The 19,688-nt window shown below is 39.3% G+C and overlaps 1 protein-coding gene across 5 annotated transcripts in view; it reads left to right on the top strand.

Annotated features, from left to right (window-relative positions):
- The window catches only part of UNC79 (unc-79 homolog, NALCN channel complex subunit), a 279,675-nt gene that overhangs the window by 165,177 nt on the left and 94,810 nt on the right, over nucleotides 1-19,688 (top strand). For all 5 annotated transcript variants that reach the window (XM_079914612.1, XM_079914610.1, XM_079914611.1 and 2 more), the window contains 7 exons: nucleotides 1,307-1,528; nucleotides 3,528-3,755; nucleotides 7,758-7,899; nucleotides 11,445-11,524; nucleotides 11,609-11,757; nucleotides 13,872-14,029; nucleotides 18,583-18,764. In XM_079914612.1, coding sequence (XP_079770738.1) covers nucleotides 1,307-1,528; nucleotides 3,528-3,755; nucleotides 7,758-7,899; nucleotides 11,445-11,524; nucleotides 11,609-11,757; nucleotides 13,872-14,029; nucleotides 18,583-18,764 — 1,161 coding nt within the window. The remainder of the gene's footprint in view (nucleotides 1-1,306; nucleotides 1,529-3,527; nucleotides 3,756-7,757; nucleotides 7,900-11,444; nucleotides 11,525-11,608; nucleotides 11,758-13,871; nucleotides 14,030-18,582; nucleotides 18,765-19,688) is intronic.

Raw genomic sequence — 19,688 nt, 5'->3', positions numbered from 1 at the left:
AGCTGCCAAACATTTATATTTTATTGATTTCTTCAGTAATCTTTAATATTACAGTACATTATTAGCACTTTATACTGTGTAACATATTCACACTTAATGACATCACAGGATTGTGTGAGGCAGTTGGGAAGAGCTCATGAGCCTCATTTTACAACTACTTAACCTGAGGTTCAGTGAGCTGAAGTGATTTGCCATAGATAACGCTATCATTATCCAGGTATTCTGATTCTTAGTGGGGATACTCTTCTTTTTTATTTTAAATATGGTGTTCAAGGAGATTTCTGATCATTAGAGAGATCTTAAATAGAAAAAAGATGATTTCAGAATGATGTACAGGTATGTCAGTCAGTGTCCTGCTACAGAATTTATCCTGGATGGTTCAAATGAAGAGATTTTAATGGATACTCTGCCTATAGAGTTATGGGAAAGGTTAAGGGGGCGATGGGGTTGGTGAGGCACCCAGGAGCCAGCAGTAGCTCACTAGGAAGCCTTTATACCCCTAGGGCTGAAGGAGCAAGGGAAAATGTTCCTGGGCCTTTTGGGAGCTTAAATTATAAGGAAAGTCTGGCTAGAGGAACTATAGAGGGTGGAGATACTGCCAAAGGTGTAGCATCAAAGGAGGCAGGAGGTGGGAAGAAATAACTCCTACCTCTCGCTCCTTCAGCTTCAGGTCTTCCACTGGTGCCTCTCATTAACTGAACCCAACTGGAAGCCAGCCATCAAGAGGGCCAGGAAAGACTCAGTCCTGGGCATCCTTGGGCATAGAACAGGGCAGAAAAGGGCAGTGAGGGCCTTCTGGGGGGGAAGGATTGGGTTGGCAAACGGAGAATAAACAGTACAGCAGGCTTGACATATATTGTTTTTTCATGACAGTTTAATACTTATTATACCCAGAAACCATTTTTCTTTAACCAGTCATGTCAATCTGAGATTCTGTGCTAATGATTTTAAAAGTGATCTTACAATGCCTGTAAGTTATCATTTTTCAGGTTATGGTTTTAAGTAGATGCAGTTTAGTTTAATTGGAAATGTTTTACGGAATGAAAAATATAATGGCAAAGAGAGCTGCCTTCATTCTTCAGGGTACTTATGTTTCATTCACCTGACAATTAGAAAGTTTAGATATTTTATTTCTTATTTTTATGTTTTGAGAAGATTCATAGGATTTGGAGGTACTAATGCCATTGGCTAAGAAAGGAAATCAGTGTGACAGCTGGAAATACCTTACACAGAGTCGTCAAATATTTTGTACAGCCATTTGAGCTCCTGTGAGTTCACTTATGTGTGTTAATGTTTTTTCTTCTAGGTGAGTGTTGCCTCTGATCCTGGTCGACGAGTTCAGCACAATATGCTGAGTCCATTTCATAGTCCTTTTCAGAGTCCATTTCGGAGTCCTATGCGTAGCCCATTTCGTAGTCCTTTCAAGAATTTTGGACATCAAGGAGGAAGGACTATTGACTTTGATTGTGAAGATGATGAAATGAATCTAAATTGTTTCATCCTCATGTTTGATCTTCTCCTGAAGCAGGTAGCTGAAGCATGAACTTCCTTTAGTTCAGAGGTGAAGAATGAGGGAAAGCATTGTATAGTGATTCTTTCTATGTGTTGGGCATCTTCGCACTTACTGAAATGATGCAGCATCGCTCAAGACATTTCACAAACTTCTATGGGGATTTCCTAAGGAGTCTGAAAAATACTTGTATGAATAACTTCAATGATGTTGACACATGAGAATGGATATGAATTTTAGAAACACCCTAGCATCATTAGAATTGATTCTGTTGAACAAATTTGGTGAACAAACTGGGTAATGCTGTTTTGGGGAAGAGCAAGGTACAACTCTGTAGTGATGGGCTGATTTTAATATATTATATAAATTTATTTTTGAAGTTAATTTTAAAAGAAAAGTTTAAAAAAGGCTTTGGTCAGGAGAACATTTTTTCTTAACTTATTATTTTGAGATAATTTCAGACTTACAGAAAAGTTGCAAGAATAGTACAAAAAATTCCCAAGTACTTTCCCCCAAATTCTCCAGATGTCAACATTTACCACATTTATTTCTCCTCTCTCTCTCTTAAATTATGTGTATGTATGAACTGTAGAATTTTTTAATGAACCATTTGAAAGTAAATTGCAAACAGGATGTCCCTTTATCCTTAAATACTTCAGAGTATATTTTCTAAAAAATGACATACTTTTACATAACCAAGTACAGTTATCAAAATCAGGAAATTAATATTGTTAAAATATTATTATCTATTATAAAACTTACAGAAATTATTCATTTGAAAAATTGATATAATAATCATACCATATTTATAGCAAAAGTAAAAAGTTATTTTTGACTGAGGACACAATCCAGCATCATTCATTACAATGATTTGTCCTGATTTATTAGTCCTTTAATCTTTGTTTATCTTTCATATTCTTGACATTTCTGAAGAGTACAGTCCAGTTACTTTATAGAATACTTCTCAATTTGAGTTTGTCTGATGTTTCCTTATGAATCAATTTGAGTTAAGCATTTTTGTCAGTCATACCACAGATGTGATGTTATGTTGTTTTCAGTGCATGATATCGGGGGGCACATGACATGATAATGTCCCATTACTGGTGGTAATAACTTGGTTAAGGTGATTTCTGCCAGATTTCTCTACTACAAAGCCACTATTTTCCCCTTTGTAATTAATAACTAACTTGTAGGGAGCTACTTTAAGACAGATTTCCTGTTTTTCATCAGACTTTCACCTTCTAGTTTTAGTATCCATGGATGATTCATGCCTGAATCAATTTTTACTCTGTTGGTTACCAAATGATAATATTCTAATTCCATCATTTCTTTTAATTTATTAGCTGGCATTCTACTGAAGGAACAGGTTCCCTGCCTCTCCCATTTATATATTTGTTTGTTTAATCTACTTATACCCGAATGTAGTCATGGATTCTTTTGTTCAGTGGGCTAAAATCTGTTACTATGATTATTTATTTTGAGGCTCATTTCATCCCACATTTGGCCAATGAGAGTCCCTTCAAACTGGCTTCTGTGTTCTTTTGACATATTCCCATCATTCTTTGAACACTTCTTTAATGTCTCACATGACAGAATGTTCCAGGCTCATTTTATATTTTCCTAGCCCCAACCCTGGAATCAGCCATTTCTCCAAGGAGTCTTGGTTCCTTTAGTGGATAATGGTATTTAGAAACCAAGATCTGGACACTAAGTGAGGAACAGCATTTTTTAAATGTGTAAAATCTCACAAAGTGATGGCTTTAAAAAAGAACTCTCTTTTAAATGTCCTACATGATTTAAGAAATAATTCCTATTACTTTGTATTGTGTTTATATTCTTTTTAGAAGATTCCATGGAAAGTAATGTATGCTCATGGTCTGTAAGCCTTATCATCTTTAAATATTTATATTGTCATCAGTTAGTGAAAATTGTCCCCAATTAGTGTGCCAGTGAAATATTGGACAAAAGGACCAAACTCCTTCTTCTTCTTTCTTTTTTTTTTTTTGGTACCTTTCAGATGGAGTTACAAGATGATGGGATCACGATGGGCTTAGAGCACAGCTTATCAAAGGACATTATTTCCATTATAAACAATGTCTTCCAAGCCCCCTGGGGGGGCTCCCACACCTGCCAGAAGGAAGAAAAAGCAATTGAGTGTAACTTATGTCAGTCTAGTATTCTCTGCTATCAGCTTGCTTGTGAGCTCCTGGAGAGACTGGCTCCCAAAGAAGAAAGCCGGCTGGTGGTAAGCAGTTGAAGACATGAGATGATCCATGCCTAATGGTAATAAAGACTGCAGTAGATGGTGTAATGGAGTCTTCCTCCAGTATTATCTTATGCTCCATGCTGGGTTATATGTGAGATTGCGTTAAAAGAAAGTTTCCCTGTTCCTTCTGCTAACTCAGGCTCCTGGAAAGAGACATGAGATGGAGATACATTACACAGAATTCTTGAGTCTTGAGTTAGGGTTGTAGTATATCCGTTCCTACCGTTTTCATAAATACAAAGCATTACTGGTATTCTTGAAATAACTTTTATCACAAAGTTATATTACACGGTTTAGATAAAAATGAATACTACAAAATATAGACATCAAATATTGAGAAAGTAGATTGGTTATGGACACTGAAAATTCCTTGGTCACCTCAGTGTATAAAACCAATTGACTTGATCAACAACCAATAAAGCTTTCATTTTCTGCTTTTTAAGAAAACTGTTTAAATAGGGAACAGCTAATATATGCCATGAATTATCTACTCCATATATTAGTTATTCCCTGTTTAGCCTATTTTCCATCTAAGATACACACATCACCAAAATACCCACATAGCATCATAGGTAGATGAACCTGAATCATTTGAGCCGGTGTTCGCCATCTTCTCTTTTTCTTCCCCTAGTGTTTGTCTAGGTAGAAAGCGACTTCTTTTAAAAAATTCTCTGGGGATGTATAGTATATATGCAGTAAAGTGTTTCTTCAGTTTTTAAATACCTTTCAGCCCACGTAACTCATTAGTCCTACCTGCCACAACATAATGTTCCTGTAGTACAGTCTTTTAACACCGTCATTGGGTATATAGTCTAAAGCAGTCACAGTAATAGATGGTTCGAAAACATCGTCTAGCTTAGAGCCTAATCAGGAAGACGTTTACGTAAATGAAAAACCTAAGATGCTCACGATGATCATAGTGAGAAAGAGATGAACAAGATAGCTATGGGAGGACAGAGAGAGGATGAATCTAGGTTAGAGGTGTGATGGGGATAGGCAAGGTCTTTCCGTAGGAGATGTCTGCTGAGCACATATTTGAAGGAGGAGTGGAGTTAATGAGATGAAGGTGATAGGAGAGAAGGACTGCTGAGACCCAGGAAACTCTCTGTTTAAATGATACAGAGGAAAGGGGGTGATGATACACTCAGGAAACTACGAGTAGTTCATCGTTGCTAGAGCAGCGAGGAGGATGGCAAAGGAGTAAAAGGTAGACTCAGTTTTATAGTCACATTTATTAAGGGCTCTGTCTGCCAAACTAAGAGGTAAGGATTTTGTCTTGGCGACAATGGGGGAATCCTGAAGAATTTTAATCAGGGTGGTGATATAATTTGATGAATTTGAGAAATTCTGCCAGTGGAGGAGAGAGATTAGAGAATTTGGAGGCCAGGGACAGGTATCTAGTCAGAAGGTAATGCTGTCACTCAGGGGAGAAACAGGGGAGCCTTAACTAAAGCAATGATGGTGGTGATAAAGAGAAGGTGTGGACCTGACGGATTTTTAGGAAAGAGAATCAACAGCACTTGGTGTTTAGTTAGCGTTTAGCAATGGAAAAGTTGAGGACAAATCCATGTTTTCTGGCTTGGGAGCTGATGATGTTTCCATTTACAGAAAATTATACGTGAGTTATTGGGTGTATGCCGAAGAAAACTGTGTGTATGCAGCAGGAAATTTTTTGCCATATCGAATTTTATGAAACTCAGTTTATAATTTGATTTAGCGTCTTGTTCATGGGTGACCAAGGAACAGGGCCAGCCTCAGCAAAACTGCAAAGTTGGCAAAGATATTCTTCAGAACCTTCCCAGACACCGTTTTAGCACTGGTTTCTTTCTTCTTGGTGTCCTTCGTGTATCCCATCAATCTTTACCTCCTTCTTGCTTTCAGCTGGCTATCAAGTAATTCTTCAAATTACTGGTTAAAGTAATTACTGGTTAAAGTGTTAGCTAAAGAGGATATTTTAAAATTTTATTTATGTAAAAATTTTTTTAATTTAATTTTTATTTTACATTGGAGTATAGTTGATTTACAATGCTGTGTTAGTTTCAGGTGTACAGCAAAGTGATTCAGTTATACATATACATATATCCATTCTTTTTCAGATTCTTGTCCCATATAGGTTATTACAGATCATTGAGCACAGTTCCCTGTGCTATACAGTAGGTTGTTGTTGATTATCTATTTTATATATAGTACTGTGTATATGTTAATCCCAAACTCCTAATTTATCCCTCCCCCAACCTTTCCCCTAAAAGAGGATGATTTTAGAAGAGGATATTTGAAGGTGGGAGTTGAAAGAGAGAATAAAACTGGAATAGGAGGATAACTAGAGATGGATATTTTAAACGGTAGCTATTCCTAGTACATTCTCTCTCTCTCTTTAAATCGTCTTTTTCACCCATTTTTCAGCTTGTTATATATCTATATATAGACATACAGATATAGTGTTAAGTATATTCACATTGTTGTGCAACCAATCTTTTTGTCTTGCAAAATGGAAACTCTATACCCATCAAACAATAATGCCCATTTCTCCCTCCCCTTAACCCCTGGAGACCACCATTTTACTTTCTGTTTCTATGAGTTTGACTCCTGTAGATACCTTATATAAGTGGAATAATCCAATATTTGTCCTTTTTTAACTAAAAATAGAATTACCATATGACCTAGCAATCCTACTACTGTGCATATACCCTGAGAAAACCATAATTCAAAAAGAGTCATGTACCACAATGTTCATTGCAGCTCTATTTACAATAGCCAGGACATGGAAGCAACCTAAGTGTCCATCGACGGATGGATAAAGAAGATGTGGCACATATATACAATGGAGTATTATTCAGCCATAAAAAGAAACAAAATTGAGTTATTTGCAGTGAGATGGATGGACCTAGAGTCTGTCATACAGAGTGAAGTAAGTCAGAAAGAGAAAAACAAATACCATATGCTAACACATATATGTGGAATCTAAAAAAAAAAAAAAAGGCTCTGAAGAACCTAGCGGCAGGACAGGAATAAAGACGCAGACGTAGAGAATGGACTTGAGGACATGGGGAGGGGGAAGGGTAAGCTGAGACAAAACGAGAGAGTGGCATGGACATATATACACTAATAAATGTAAAATCATAGCTAGTGGGAAGCAGCCACATAGCACAGGGAGATCAGCTCGGTGCTGTGTGTCCACCTAGAGGGGTGGGATAGAGAAGGTGGGAGAGAGACACAAGAGGGAGGGGATATGGGGATATACATATGCATATAGCTGATTCACTTTGTTATACAGCAGAAACTAACACAACACTGTAAAGCAATTATACTCCAATAAAGATGTTAAAAAAGAAAATTTGTCCTTCTTTGACTGGCTTATTTCACTTAGCATAATGTCCTCAAAGTCCATTCATGTTGTAGCATGTGTCAGAATTTCCTTCCTTTTCAAGGGTGAATAATATGCTGTTGTATGCATTTTGTCTATCTGTTCATCTGTTGATGGTCACCTGGGTTGCCATACCTTGCTCTCTTTAACTCACATATTATAGAAATTTCTTGCTTCTAAAAATTTGACTTCCCCCAGCAACCAGTATTTGTATGTAAATATATTGGTGTGAACCCCTTATTATTCTCTGCTAATTAAGTGCTGTGATTAAACAAAATGAGCATGGATTGGAATCACCTGGCAAGTGAGACATGCTCACAGGGATTACAGCAGAGATGAGAAAGCAGGCCTAGGAAGATTTAACAATGTTTTTGAGATTTTTTTCCATATTTATTTTAAGGGAATGAAAATATTTCAGAAAACAGCTGATCCAAATTTCCTTTAACCATTGTGGCAATAAACTCAAGTCTCTATGGGGGCACATGTGTTTGCCCTCTGGGGCTCAGCACAGGGCCTGGGACACAGCAGGCGCTCATCCATCTTTGTGGAACTAAGTGGAACCGTTCTTTACATCCCCAAAGGGCTGCTCATCTGGCTGCTTGTCATATCTGTTTCAGGAGCCCACAGACAGCCTTGAGGATAGCCTCCTTTCTTCCAGACCAGAGTTTATTATAGGCCCGGAAGGTGAGGACGAGGAGAACCCAGCAACTAAGCATGAGGAGAACCCAGGCAATCGCACCGAGCCCATGGAACGTGCTGGTAGGTGGACTCTGGCTGATGGGGAGAGAGGTGTGCACATCCCAGTTTACACAGGTCTAACGCTCAGAACCCGGATTTCTTAGATCACCATCGGCTTGGGCAAGCTCAGACTTGGGTTCCTCAGTACAGACTTGTGCACATGAACCATTTCTCTCAGGATTATGAAGTGAACAGATCCAGGTTGTGTTTCCCATAGAAGAGAGGTCACTGAGCATATTTCTTGCTATCGATAAAAACCTACCCTGTCCGTGAGAGCATTACCTCTACATATAGTGGATCATGTTCTCTGTGGAGAAGTAGCTGTGAATCAAGGCTGAAGGGCCCAAGTGGAGGCTGCCAACACTCTTGAAAGCCACTCAGGGCATTTGGCCAAAGCACATAGAGGTGACCAAAGTTGAGCTCGTGCAGCTTCTGAGCCCCAGGGGCTTGGCTGTGACCCTGGATGGGCTCACCGTGAGTAGCTGTACAAGTCGTACTCTAAGGCTAGTTGGCTCTGCTGAGAGCTGGGAAGAGAGGTGACCTCTTTCTACTTTGCTTAAAGGCTCTATGTAGGTGAATTGGGACCAGCAAGATGGCAGGCAGGCCTGGAATCATCTCCAGCTCCTTAAACTCTGAAGGAGTTTCAGGAATTTAGGATGGGACTCCACGTGCCTCTGAGAAAGCCTGGTTTCTGGATCTGCACTGTGACACTCTCGGAATTTTTATCTTCTTGCTTCCACTATCCTGAATTGTTAGAATACCTGACCCCTGGGGAGCCTACTCCCCAGAACCAAAGTTTGGGAAGCTTTCCATCATTTCTTCAGTGGACAGCAAACATTATTAAGTGACTGTTTTGTGGGGCTCATTGCAAGTCACGGGGTGTCTTATCAGACCAAGATAAGTACATCATTAGTACAAAATGCTTGGTTGAAACTAACTGCTTCAGCATGATTGTGTAACTAGTTAGTTGAGGATGTATATGTTGCCTCACACTATTTAGAACCATTGAAACGTAGATGAGGGAACACCTGAGATAACCTACTTCATTGGTTTTGAGTGTGTACTTGGAGTTGTAAATCTCTGTGTTGTTTCCTTTTGACCTTCCTTAATTGGGGTGGCAATTGGTGAGAACATGTGGGCAAATGATAAAGACCCAGGCTCCCCACCCTGCTTCAACCAGAGTGTTTTGACTTGCGCTATTTCCTATGTTGGCGTTCTAAGATTTTCTTTCAACAAAGGATTCCATAGCAAGGAATTTGAAACCTGTGGATCTAGGTCAGCCTTCTCACTTTGTAGATGAGGAAAGTACATCCAAGATGGGTTAAGCAACTTGCCCATGGTCATATAGCACAAGTTATTCATTCCTGATTTATGCTTTTTTTTTTTTTTTTTGCGGTACGTGGGCCTCTCACTGTTGTGGCCTCTCCCATTGTGGAGCACAGGCTCCGGACGCACAGGCTCAGTGGCCATGGCTCATGGGCCTAGCCGCTTTGTGGCATGTGGGATCTTCCTGGACCAGGGCACGAACCTGTGTCCCCTGCATCGGCAGGCGGACTCTCAACCACTGCACCACCAGGGAAGCCCTGATTTATGCTTTATGCTTAACATGATTTCAAAACTGTAATAGAGCATCAGGGTCATCTGAGGAGCTGAAACACAAAATGAAATGAGTTCCACCTGCTCACCCCTGATTCTGGGCATACTTGGGGGCGGGGGACTGGGAATTGGAAACCCAAATATTGTACAACTAGTTAGTGGCAGGGTTGAGACTAGATCCCAGGGCCATGTTTCTATCAGGCATTGATGCCTAAGGGAAGCAACGATTTCACTTACGATCCAATAACCTGTACTCTTTAGATGTAAATATATATTTTTAAACCTGACATAGCACACAAATCAGTTCACTACCATTTTAATTTATATGTAACATTTTATTTGAACAATGGTTAAAATGAAGCAATTTGTTTTTATAAATTACTCTTTCCTTTGCTTAATTGTTGTAAACTCCACTTATTTAAACACTTGCTCTATTCATCTCCCCCAAACACTACTTCAGGCTCTGGTCACAGCCTCTGGTCTGTTTTCCTTCTTTTACTTTCTGCTGTCTTACAGGACACAGTTATCACTTGTGTCCTCAGGGAAGAGGAATTTTCTGCCAAGGCCGGCCGTCCTGGCTGCTACGCATGCTGACCCTGCTTCTGCTCTGTGGGTCTCCAGGTGTTGGTCTTGAGCTCCTCTGTCAGAGAACAGATGGGTGCTCTACTGACACGTGTTCAGCGGTTTCCCTCTCTCATTCTAGAGTATTTCCTGTTTCTGCATTTTGTGGCCTGGTGCCTATTCCTTATAGCAGTCAGAGATGTCCTCCACTAAAAATGTTAAAAGTTTCTTTCATGCTAGACCGAATGGAGTTTAGTGCTGATAACAAGTATTTAAAATACATTGGGGTGGAAGATCCCCAATACACTAGTATATACACCAAGAGGGTTTGACTCTCACTGCCTATGATCCTAGGAATGGCCAAAACTTAGAAAGGTGATTTGAAAACATTTTACGTTAGTTTCTATATCTGGTTAACTTTTGAATTCTTTTCTCTAGCATGCCTCATGTAAAATATACCACCACTACCCACTATAGAGGCAAAGGTCTTTTTATTTATTTATTTACTTATTTTAAATAAATAAATAAATAAATTTATTTATTTATTTTTGGCTGCGTTGGGTCTTTGTTGCTGCGCACAGGCTTTCTCTAGTTGCGGCGAGCAGGGGCTACTCTTCGTTGTGATGCACGGGCTTCTCATTGCGGTGGCTTCTCTTGTTGTGGAGCACGGGCTCTAGGTGCTTGGGCTTCAGTAGTTGCAGCACGTGGGCTCAGTAGCTGTGGCACGTAAGCTCAGTAGTGGTGGCTCACGGGCTCAGTTGCTCCGCGGCATGTGAGATCTTCCCGGTCCAGGGATCAAACCCGTGTCCCCTGCATCGGCAGGTGGATTCTTAACCACTTTGTCACCGGGGAAGTCCCAAAGGTCTTTTTGGAGCTCCTCACAGGAAGATAAAACCATGAGTAGCTCTGATTTGAATATGCTCAACTTCTTTAAAAGCCTCCCTTTTTGCACATGGGGGTCCTGTGCATGTGTGAAGAGTGTACGCTTGAGTCCTGGGGTAAATCCCTCCTTAGGTGCTAATGTAAGTTGCATATCTCTCTTTAATACCTGCTTATCTCCCTTTCAGTTAGAAGGGCAAACCTCGGCAGGCCCTAAGCCCCTTCCAGGTATCAGCAGAAATAGCTGTCCACAGGAGCCTAGGGCTGGGCTGGGGTTGCCTCAGGGAATCAAAGACATCTGAATACACAGTGGAAGGTGGAAGCTGAGGATCCTAAATCTAGAAGGTTTCCCGCACTTGCATCGTGGAAAGGATATATGCTACCTTGGAGAACAAATAAACACATTACATGAACACTTCTTAATATATTCTCTTTCTATGTTTACTCCTCTTTGTTTTATGGTCTTGATCAATTCATGAGCGGTGAGGGGAAGGAGTGATGCTAACCTTTGTGTAATTATTTCTATCCAGCAATAAAGAATGATACTGAAAGAAAGTTTTGCTACCAGCAGCTTCCAGTAACGCTGAGACTAATATACACCATTTTCCAGGTATATTTTTTGAAATATTTGAATATTATATTTAGTAGCATTGCCGTTTTAGATAACTCAGTAAACTTGTGGTTCTTTGCCTAGGAAATGGCCAAGTTTGAAGAGCCAGACATTCTTTTTAATATGCTCAATTGCCTGAAGATCCTCTGTCTACACGGAGAGTGTTTATACAGCGCTAGAAAAGATCATCCTCAATTTTTAGCCTATATTCAGGATCATATGTTGATTGCAAGGTATGTCTTTCTAGTAGTTTCTTGTTTGTTCATATTTTAGGCTTTTATCTGTGAAAATCAATTTTAGAATAAGACGTACCAACTCATTGGGTTATTTCTCTTAGCCAGCACAGGCTAATTACCTATGGGAACTACTTTTCTTACTTTTATGTAGTCTAATTTTTGAGTATGTCAATATGAAGAATAGTAATTGTCTTTGCTAGGTACTTTAGAAGTAGAAAAGGCAAAATAAGGATTATTTTATGCCTTTCAGTTGTTAGATGGCTTAAGAATATTGTGTACTCTAGGTGGGCTGACTTTTGTTGTTATTAAAGCGATCTCTACCAAATATGAACCCAGGCCATTTGGATTGCTGATGCCGTGGGATCTCTGCCTCAGCCTTTGGGCTTTGTATCCCAGGTTTTTCCCCCAAAGTACCACCCTGACACAAAAGCCATGGTGGACAATGTAGGGATTTGGGGAAGGGACACTCTTCCATTTTTCAAACAAGACTGCCTTAGAGAACTGGGAGAGCTACATGTTACTGGCCAAATCCAGAATTTTTTGTCACTGAGACGGTTTTCTACTAGTGCTGTATATATATATATATATATATATATATATATATATATATATATATATATGCTTTGCCTCCTTCAACTAAATTGCAGGCTCCATGAGGGCAATTGTTTGGACATTCTTCTTATATAAGGCCTACTGTTGTGCTCTGGAAGCATCATCATCCTTCATCACACAATAACAGTAGCTCAAGCTTTTTGAGTACCTACTATGTGATAAGTACTATATATCATTTCATTTAATACAACCAGCATTGGGAGGAAACAAAAGTTCAGAGAAGTTAAGAAATTTATGCTTGGTTACACAGCCAGTTAATGGCAGGGTTGGGATTAGATCTATATTTGTCTGATTTCTACTATTAAGATGAAGCACACCGTGTTTGAAAGTTACTCCTTTTCATTCCATAGCTTTAGTACGTCTTCTCAAAAACAAGGCTCTCTAGTGACATGTACCTCAATATGTTCTCTGTAAAATGGAGATAATGTGTCACTTCTTCTTTCTCTTAGTGCTGCATTATAAGTTTTTAAAGTCAAACATAGTTTTGATTCTGATATTAACTCTGGAGCCAAATAGAAAACAAAACAAAATGAAACAAAACAAAAAGAAATAAAAGGCATACTTTAAATGAATAAAAATTTTGAAAACATTATTACTAGAAATATATAGTCAGCACTATTCTGGCATGCAATGATAGGGACTTAGCTTAAACTTGCTAAGGTATGTTTTTGACCAGTAGTAGTCTGGTTTTAAGAATGGTAGGTACTCATAAGATGTTACCAGGGATACCTCTCTCTTCTTCTGTTTTTTTTCTCTCTCTCTTTCCCCGCCCCTTTCTCCCTCCCCATCACTTAGCCTAGTTCTCTCTGTGCTGGCTTCTTCTCCTCAGGCTGTTCCTGTGAGGTGGGAAAGAGAGAGGGTTGCTAGCAGCCCTAGATTGACATTACACTTCATTCTTGAGATTTCAGAGTGCATATCAAAACCTGGAAAAAGGATGCTAGCGCTCTCATGCTTGGGTCACATGCCCACCCCTGGACTAATCACTCTTCATGACATTGATCACCCTGGGTTTTGTGTTCATTATTAGGAAAGAGAAGGTGGGGGAACTTGATTGACAGCCCTGCCAGTTGGTGGAGAGGCTGTTCTTAGTAGAGAAAGAGTTGTTCTTTGCTAGAATAAGAGGAAAAAATTTAAAAAATCACTTATCACCCCATCATCTTAACATAACTGATATCAGTTATTATTTAACAGTCATTGTTCAATTATGTACCTTCATTTATAATATACAATTTTTAACTTTTATGTTAAAAATGCACTGTTAACTGGTAGTGTTCTCCTATGTTATTACATAAAAGTAATTTCTTTAAAAAAATTAACATAGGAAAAGAGCATAGGAACGGTTTTCCAAGGGTTATACTCTTGTGAATGAGTGGAATTTCACCAAAAGCATTCCTACCAGCCCTCTGTTAACTATACTTCCCACAAACTAAGATAATAAGATTCTTTTCCTAGAAAGATTGTCATAACTGTAACCACTTTGCTTCCTCTTGATTCCCCAGCCTGTGGAGAGTCGTCAAATCTGAATTCTCCCAGCTATCTTCATTGGCAGTTCCTCTCCTTCTTCATGCTTTGTCACTTCCTCATGGTGCTGACATCTTTTGGACAATCATTAATGGCAATTTCAACAGCAAAGACTGGAAGATGAGGTTTGAAGCAGGTACCTCTGTATTAGCTTAAAAATTCTCTCTGGGTCACAAGGTAAACCAGATGTCCAGTCATGACATCTCTTTTTGGCCCTCCCTTCCCCTCCCTTCTTTTTAGAAGGCATTGTCCTGCTTGCTAGTGTTCTTTGATGGCTCTCCTTAGTTGAGCCCTTGATAATAGAATTTTTCAGAGTGGTCCTTAGGTAGGTTGACCATGTCTAGTTTTGTCTGGGATAGTCCTAGTTTATGCCTGTTGTCCAGGTGTATTTATTAATTGCACCCTTGTTTACTCTCAAATGGGTCCTGGCTTGAATAATAAATTATGTAGTCACCTAATAGGTTACTTGCATTTGAGTACCTGGGAATGTTCGTTAAAAATGCATATTTTGGGGCCTCATCCTAGACCTCCTGAATCAGAATCTCAGGAGGTGAGACCAGAAGTCTATATTTCCTAACAAGTTCTCCAGGTAATTCAGTGAAGTTTGAGAAGCTCTGCTGTTGTACTCTTGCCATTGGAGCATCAGTGACCAAATCTGGTGAAGTGATGGGTATAATTCCTACTGCTTAGAATGGCAAGTTCCCAGAGGAACATGGTAAGGAAGGAATTGGGATGTGTTCTCTTAGTCTTGCATCTGCTGGTCTCACTGTCACCCTAATCTGCTGGTACTCCCGTTCTCAGGGGGCAGCAAGCAGGGTTGGCATACCAACCTGTGCCTTATCAGAATGGTTTCATATATTTTAGTGTCTCAAAAATTTAGCAGAGAAATGGAACTTCCATCAGGTGAGTTAACTACTCTACTTTGAGTTCAGTTCCCTAATAACTGACCACTTCAAAGAGTTCCTGCTTTTAATGCCCCATGAATCCCAGGGGCTGGTTTATTTATGTGATAGCACATAATGTTGTATGAAATTAGAGTAAAACCTTCTAGCAAAAGTCTACATAGTATTGGCCACATTTTATAGGCATTTGAATACAAATAAGGCAGGTAAATATTTAACTATGCTCTTTCATTACAATTTAAGGATTAGATTATTGCCAAATTAATCTTCTGAATCACAGCTCCGATTATGTTGCTTTTCTACTCAAAAAATTTTAATGGGTTTTCGGCGCCCAGAGAATAAAGTTCAGACTCCTTAAACTGGCGTTCAAAGTTTTCCATGGTCTAACTGCAAGTGTTTGCAGCCTCATTTCCCACTCTTCTTTCTACATATACCATTGCTATTTCTCCATTGCTTCCTGCTTCCCTTCATCCATGTGTTGGCCATTCTGTGCTCTCCATCTGAAATCCTCTTCTATTCAAGGTTCCATTTAAATGCCACCTCCCAAACAATGATGAACAACACAATAAATGACATTAAAAACTCTCTAGAAGGAATCAATTGCAGAATAACTGAGACAGAAGAACAGATAAGTGACCTGGAAGATAAAATAGTGGAAATAACTACTACAGAGCAGAATAAAGAAAAAAGAATGAAAAGAATTGAGGACAGTCTTAGAGACCTCTGGGACAACATTAAACACACCAACATTCGAATTATATAGGGGTCCCAGAAGAAGAAGAGAAAAAGAAAGGGATGGAGAAAATATTTGAAGAGATTATAGTTGAAAACTTCCCTAATATGGGAAAGGAATAGTTAATCAAGTCCAGGAAGCACAGAGAGTCCCATACAGGATAAATCCAAGGAGAAACACGCCAAGACACATATTAATCAAACTATCAAAAATTAAATACAAAGAAAAAATATTAAAAGCAGCAAGGGAAAAGCAACAAATAACATACAAGGAATCCCCATAATGTTAACAGCTGATCTTTTAGCAGAAACTCTGCAAGCCAGAAGGGACTGGCAGGACATATTTAAACTAATGAAAGGGAAAAACCTACAACCAAGATTACTCTACCCAGCAAGGATCTCATTCAGATTCGACAGAGAACTTAAAAGCTTTACAGACAAGCAAAAGCTAAGAGAATACAGCACCACCAAACCAGCTCTACAACAAATGCTAAAGGAACTTCTCTGGGCACGAAACACAAGAGAAGGAAAAGACCTACAATAACAAACCCAAAACGATTAAGAAAATGGTAATAAGAACATACATATCGAAAACTACCTTAAATGTAAATGGATTAAATGCTCCAACCAAAAGATATAGACTGGCTGAATGGATACAAAAACAAGAGCTGTATATATGCTGTCTACAAGAGACCCACTTCAGACCTAGGGACACATACAGACTGAAAGTGAGGGGATGGAAAAAGATATTCCATGCAAATGCAAATCAAAAGAAAGCTGGAGTAGCAATTCTCATATCAGGCAAAATAGACTTTAAAATAAAGACAATTACAAGAGACAAAGAAAGACACTACGTAATGATCAAAGGATCAATCCAAGAAGAAGATATAACAATTGTAAATATTTATGCACCCAACATAGGAGCGTCTCAATACATAAGGCAAATGCTAACAGCCATAAAAGGGGAAATTGACAGTAACACAATCATAGTAGGGGACTTTAACACCCCGTTTTCACCAGTGGACAGATCATCCAAGATGAAACTAAATAAGGAAACACAAGCTTTAAATGATACATTAAACAGGGTGGACTTAATTGATATTTATAGGACATCCATCCAAAAACAACAGAATACACTTTCTTCTCAAGTACTCATGGAACATTCTCCAGGATAGATCATATCTTGGGTCACAAATCAAGCCTTGGTAAATTTAAGAAAACTGAAATCACATCAAGTATCTTTTTTGACCACAATGCTATGAGACTAGATATCAATTACGGAAAAAAATCTGTAAAAAATACAAACACATGGAGGCTAAACAATACACTACTTAATAACCAAGAGATCACTGAAGAAATCAAAGAGGAAATCAAAAAATACCTAGAAACAAATGACAATGAAAACACGACGACCCAAAATCTATGGGATGCAGCAAAAGCAGTTCTAAGAGGGAAGTTTTTTTTTTGTTTTTTTTTTGTGTTTTGCAGTACGCAGGCCTCTCCCTGTTGTGGCCTCTCCCATTGCAGAGCACAGGCTCCGGACGCGCAGGCTTAGCGGCCGTGGCTCACGGGCCCAGCTGCTTTGCGGCATGTGGGATCTTCCTGGACTGGGGCACGAACCCGTGTCCCCTGCATCGGCAGGTGGGCTGTCAACCACTGCACCACCAGGGAAACCCTATACATATTTTTCATATTCTTTTCCATTATGGTTAATTAAAAATAAGTGAATCAGTGAATTTATTGAATAAATACTGTATGTACTAGTTATCATGGGAGCAATACAAAGAGTGTAAGAGCAGATTCTTGCCCTCAAGAAGCTCCTAATTTAATTGATGAGATCAAATATAAACATGTAAGAGGTTAAGAAACTATAACAGTATAAATATAATTCAAGACAACAGAAGATAACGGTATAGATATAATTCAGACAACAGAAGATATGTCATATAGCTATATATGAACACACAAATGCCATAGGTAAATGAATAGTATTTTTGCAGGAGTTCGTGGGATGGAAAGGCCACTCTGGGAAGTCAGAGTGACCTTACAGAATAGTAGAATTTCAGCAGCAGACTCTTTAAGGATGGTAGAATGTCAATAAGCAGAAAGGAATAGAAAGAATATTCTATCTAGGCTGCTGGAACAGCTTAAGTAAAGTCCTGAAATGTCTTTGCATGGAACTATATTGCTTCACTATTTATTATAACTTTTTATAAAGCTATGTTTAAAGAGTGGCTGGAATAATTTAATATAGATGTGCAGAATAATGGTGCATCTGTTTCATGGAAGAAATATGTGGCTTCTGTAGCCTCAGGAAGACTGGTTGTCATATCACTTCATGACATATTAAGGACTTAGAGCCAGCCCTGGTGGGCACGTCCCACATCCCTGTGTGGTCTGCAGAACCTCTATAGAATGGACAAAGATATGAGCATGGAGGCATTTTGAAAAGTTTGAAATGTGGCTGAAAGTTAAACAAAGGTAAAGACCATTAAAAAGAAAAGAAAAGAAAAGAAAACCCAGAACTAAATCAAGGCTGCCTGACGTAAAAATACTACACTGCGTAGAAACGGTCTCTGCTGCACAGATAAAATGGAACACTAAAGAAGGTGGCATTAGGCCTTCCCTGGTGGCGCAGTGGTTGAGAATCTGCCTGCCAGTGCAGGGGACACGGGTTTGAGCCCTGGTCTGGGAAGATCCCACATGCCGCGGAGCAACTGGGCCTGTGAGCCACAACTACTGAGCCTGCGCGTCTGGAGCCTGTGCTCCACAACAAGAGAGGCCGCGACAGTGAGAGGCCCACGCACCGCGATGAAGAGTGGCCCCCGCTTGCCGCAACTAGAGAAAGCCCTCGCACAGAAACGAAGACCCAACACAGCCAAAAATAAAAATAAGTAAATAAATAAATTTTAAAAAAAAGGTGGCATTAGAATTTCCTTTTGGTATTTAACATCAGTGTAGGGGGGCCCAGAGTTAGCTTTTTCTCTGTGGGCTCATTTCTCAGACCGTCTAAATAAATGTCAATTTTTTTTGTTCTCTGCCTTTGACATTGCAGTGGAAAAAGTGGCTGTAATTTGTAGATTTCTGGATATTCATTCAGTGACCAAAAACCACCTGCTGAAGTACTCCCTGGCACACGCCTTCTGCTGCTTTCTGACGGCTGTGGAGGACGTCAACCCAGCTGTGGCTACGAGGGCTGGTCTCCTGCTTGACACCATAAAGAGGCCAGCCTTGCAGGTGACGTCCCTCAGATGTGCATTATCTGCTCTGCGGATGGTGCTCTGCTCTACTCTACTAATTCATTGAGTTATTTGTCACATAAACACACAGAATACTGATGATGATGGTAACAGTGGAAATTTTTACATCGAGAAAAGCATCCCAGAACCACACTGTATTAACAGATCTCTTGTTTTTATTTGTTGATTCTTTCCAGTCTTTGTCCCTATGCTGCCATCGGTTCTGACAGATGTAATTATTGTATAATTTTGTGTGTGTGGCAGATTTTTAAATTAGGTTGGTTATTTTATACCATTCAGCTGGCTCCTGGGGCAGAAGCCCTGGTCACTGAGTCTAGATGCAAGGAGAAATCAGATGAATTATAATATAAACCAAAGCAAAACAAGAGATGGCAAATATACTACTGAAGTGAAATACCACAAAGTAAAATCAAAGAGACATGAAATATGAGACCTGGAGAGAGTTGTTTATTTATCTTATTTGGCACCTTTATTTTATACTTGAAAAAACCAAGTCTCAGAGAGATAATGTGACTTTTCAAAGAACACAGAGTGAATTCATGGGAGAACCAAGACTAGAACCTCTAAAGTCCCGATCTACTGTTTTTCCACATTGGCACCTGATTTATTATTATATTGTTATTATTAAAAGTAATAATAATGGCAAGAACTAACATTTGTCAAACAGGTATTGTGTTTCCGGGGCAATGTATGAGAAGTGTCCCATCATGCATTACTTCATTTAATCCTCACAATAATATTGTGTGTGTTCCCATTTTACAGATAGAGAAGTTGAGGGTTAGAAAGTTTAAGTAACTTTTTCAGAGTCACACGGCTAATAAGTGGCAGCACAAACTCAGGTCTGACTCATAATAATGTCCATGTTCTTAATTGTGTGTGTGTGTGTGTGTGTGTGTGTGTG

This window comes from Stenella coeruleoalba, assembly GCF_951394435.1.
Source record: "Stenella coeruleoalba genome assembly, chromosome: 2".
In the NCBI taxonomy this organism is placed as follows: domain Eukaryota; kingdom Metazoa; phylum Chordata; class Mammalia; order Artiodactyla; family Delphinidae; genus Stenella; species Stenella coeruleoalba.
Note: the sequence above shows the minus strand (reverse complement) of the source record. Positions and strands in the feature narration are given on the sequence as shown.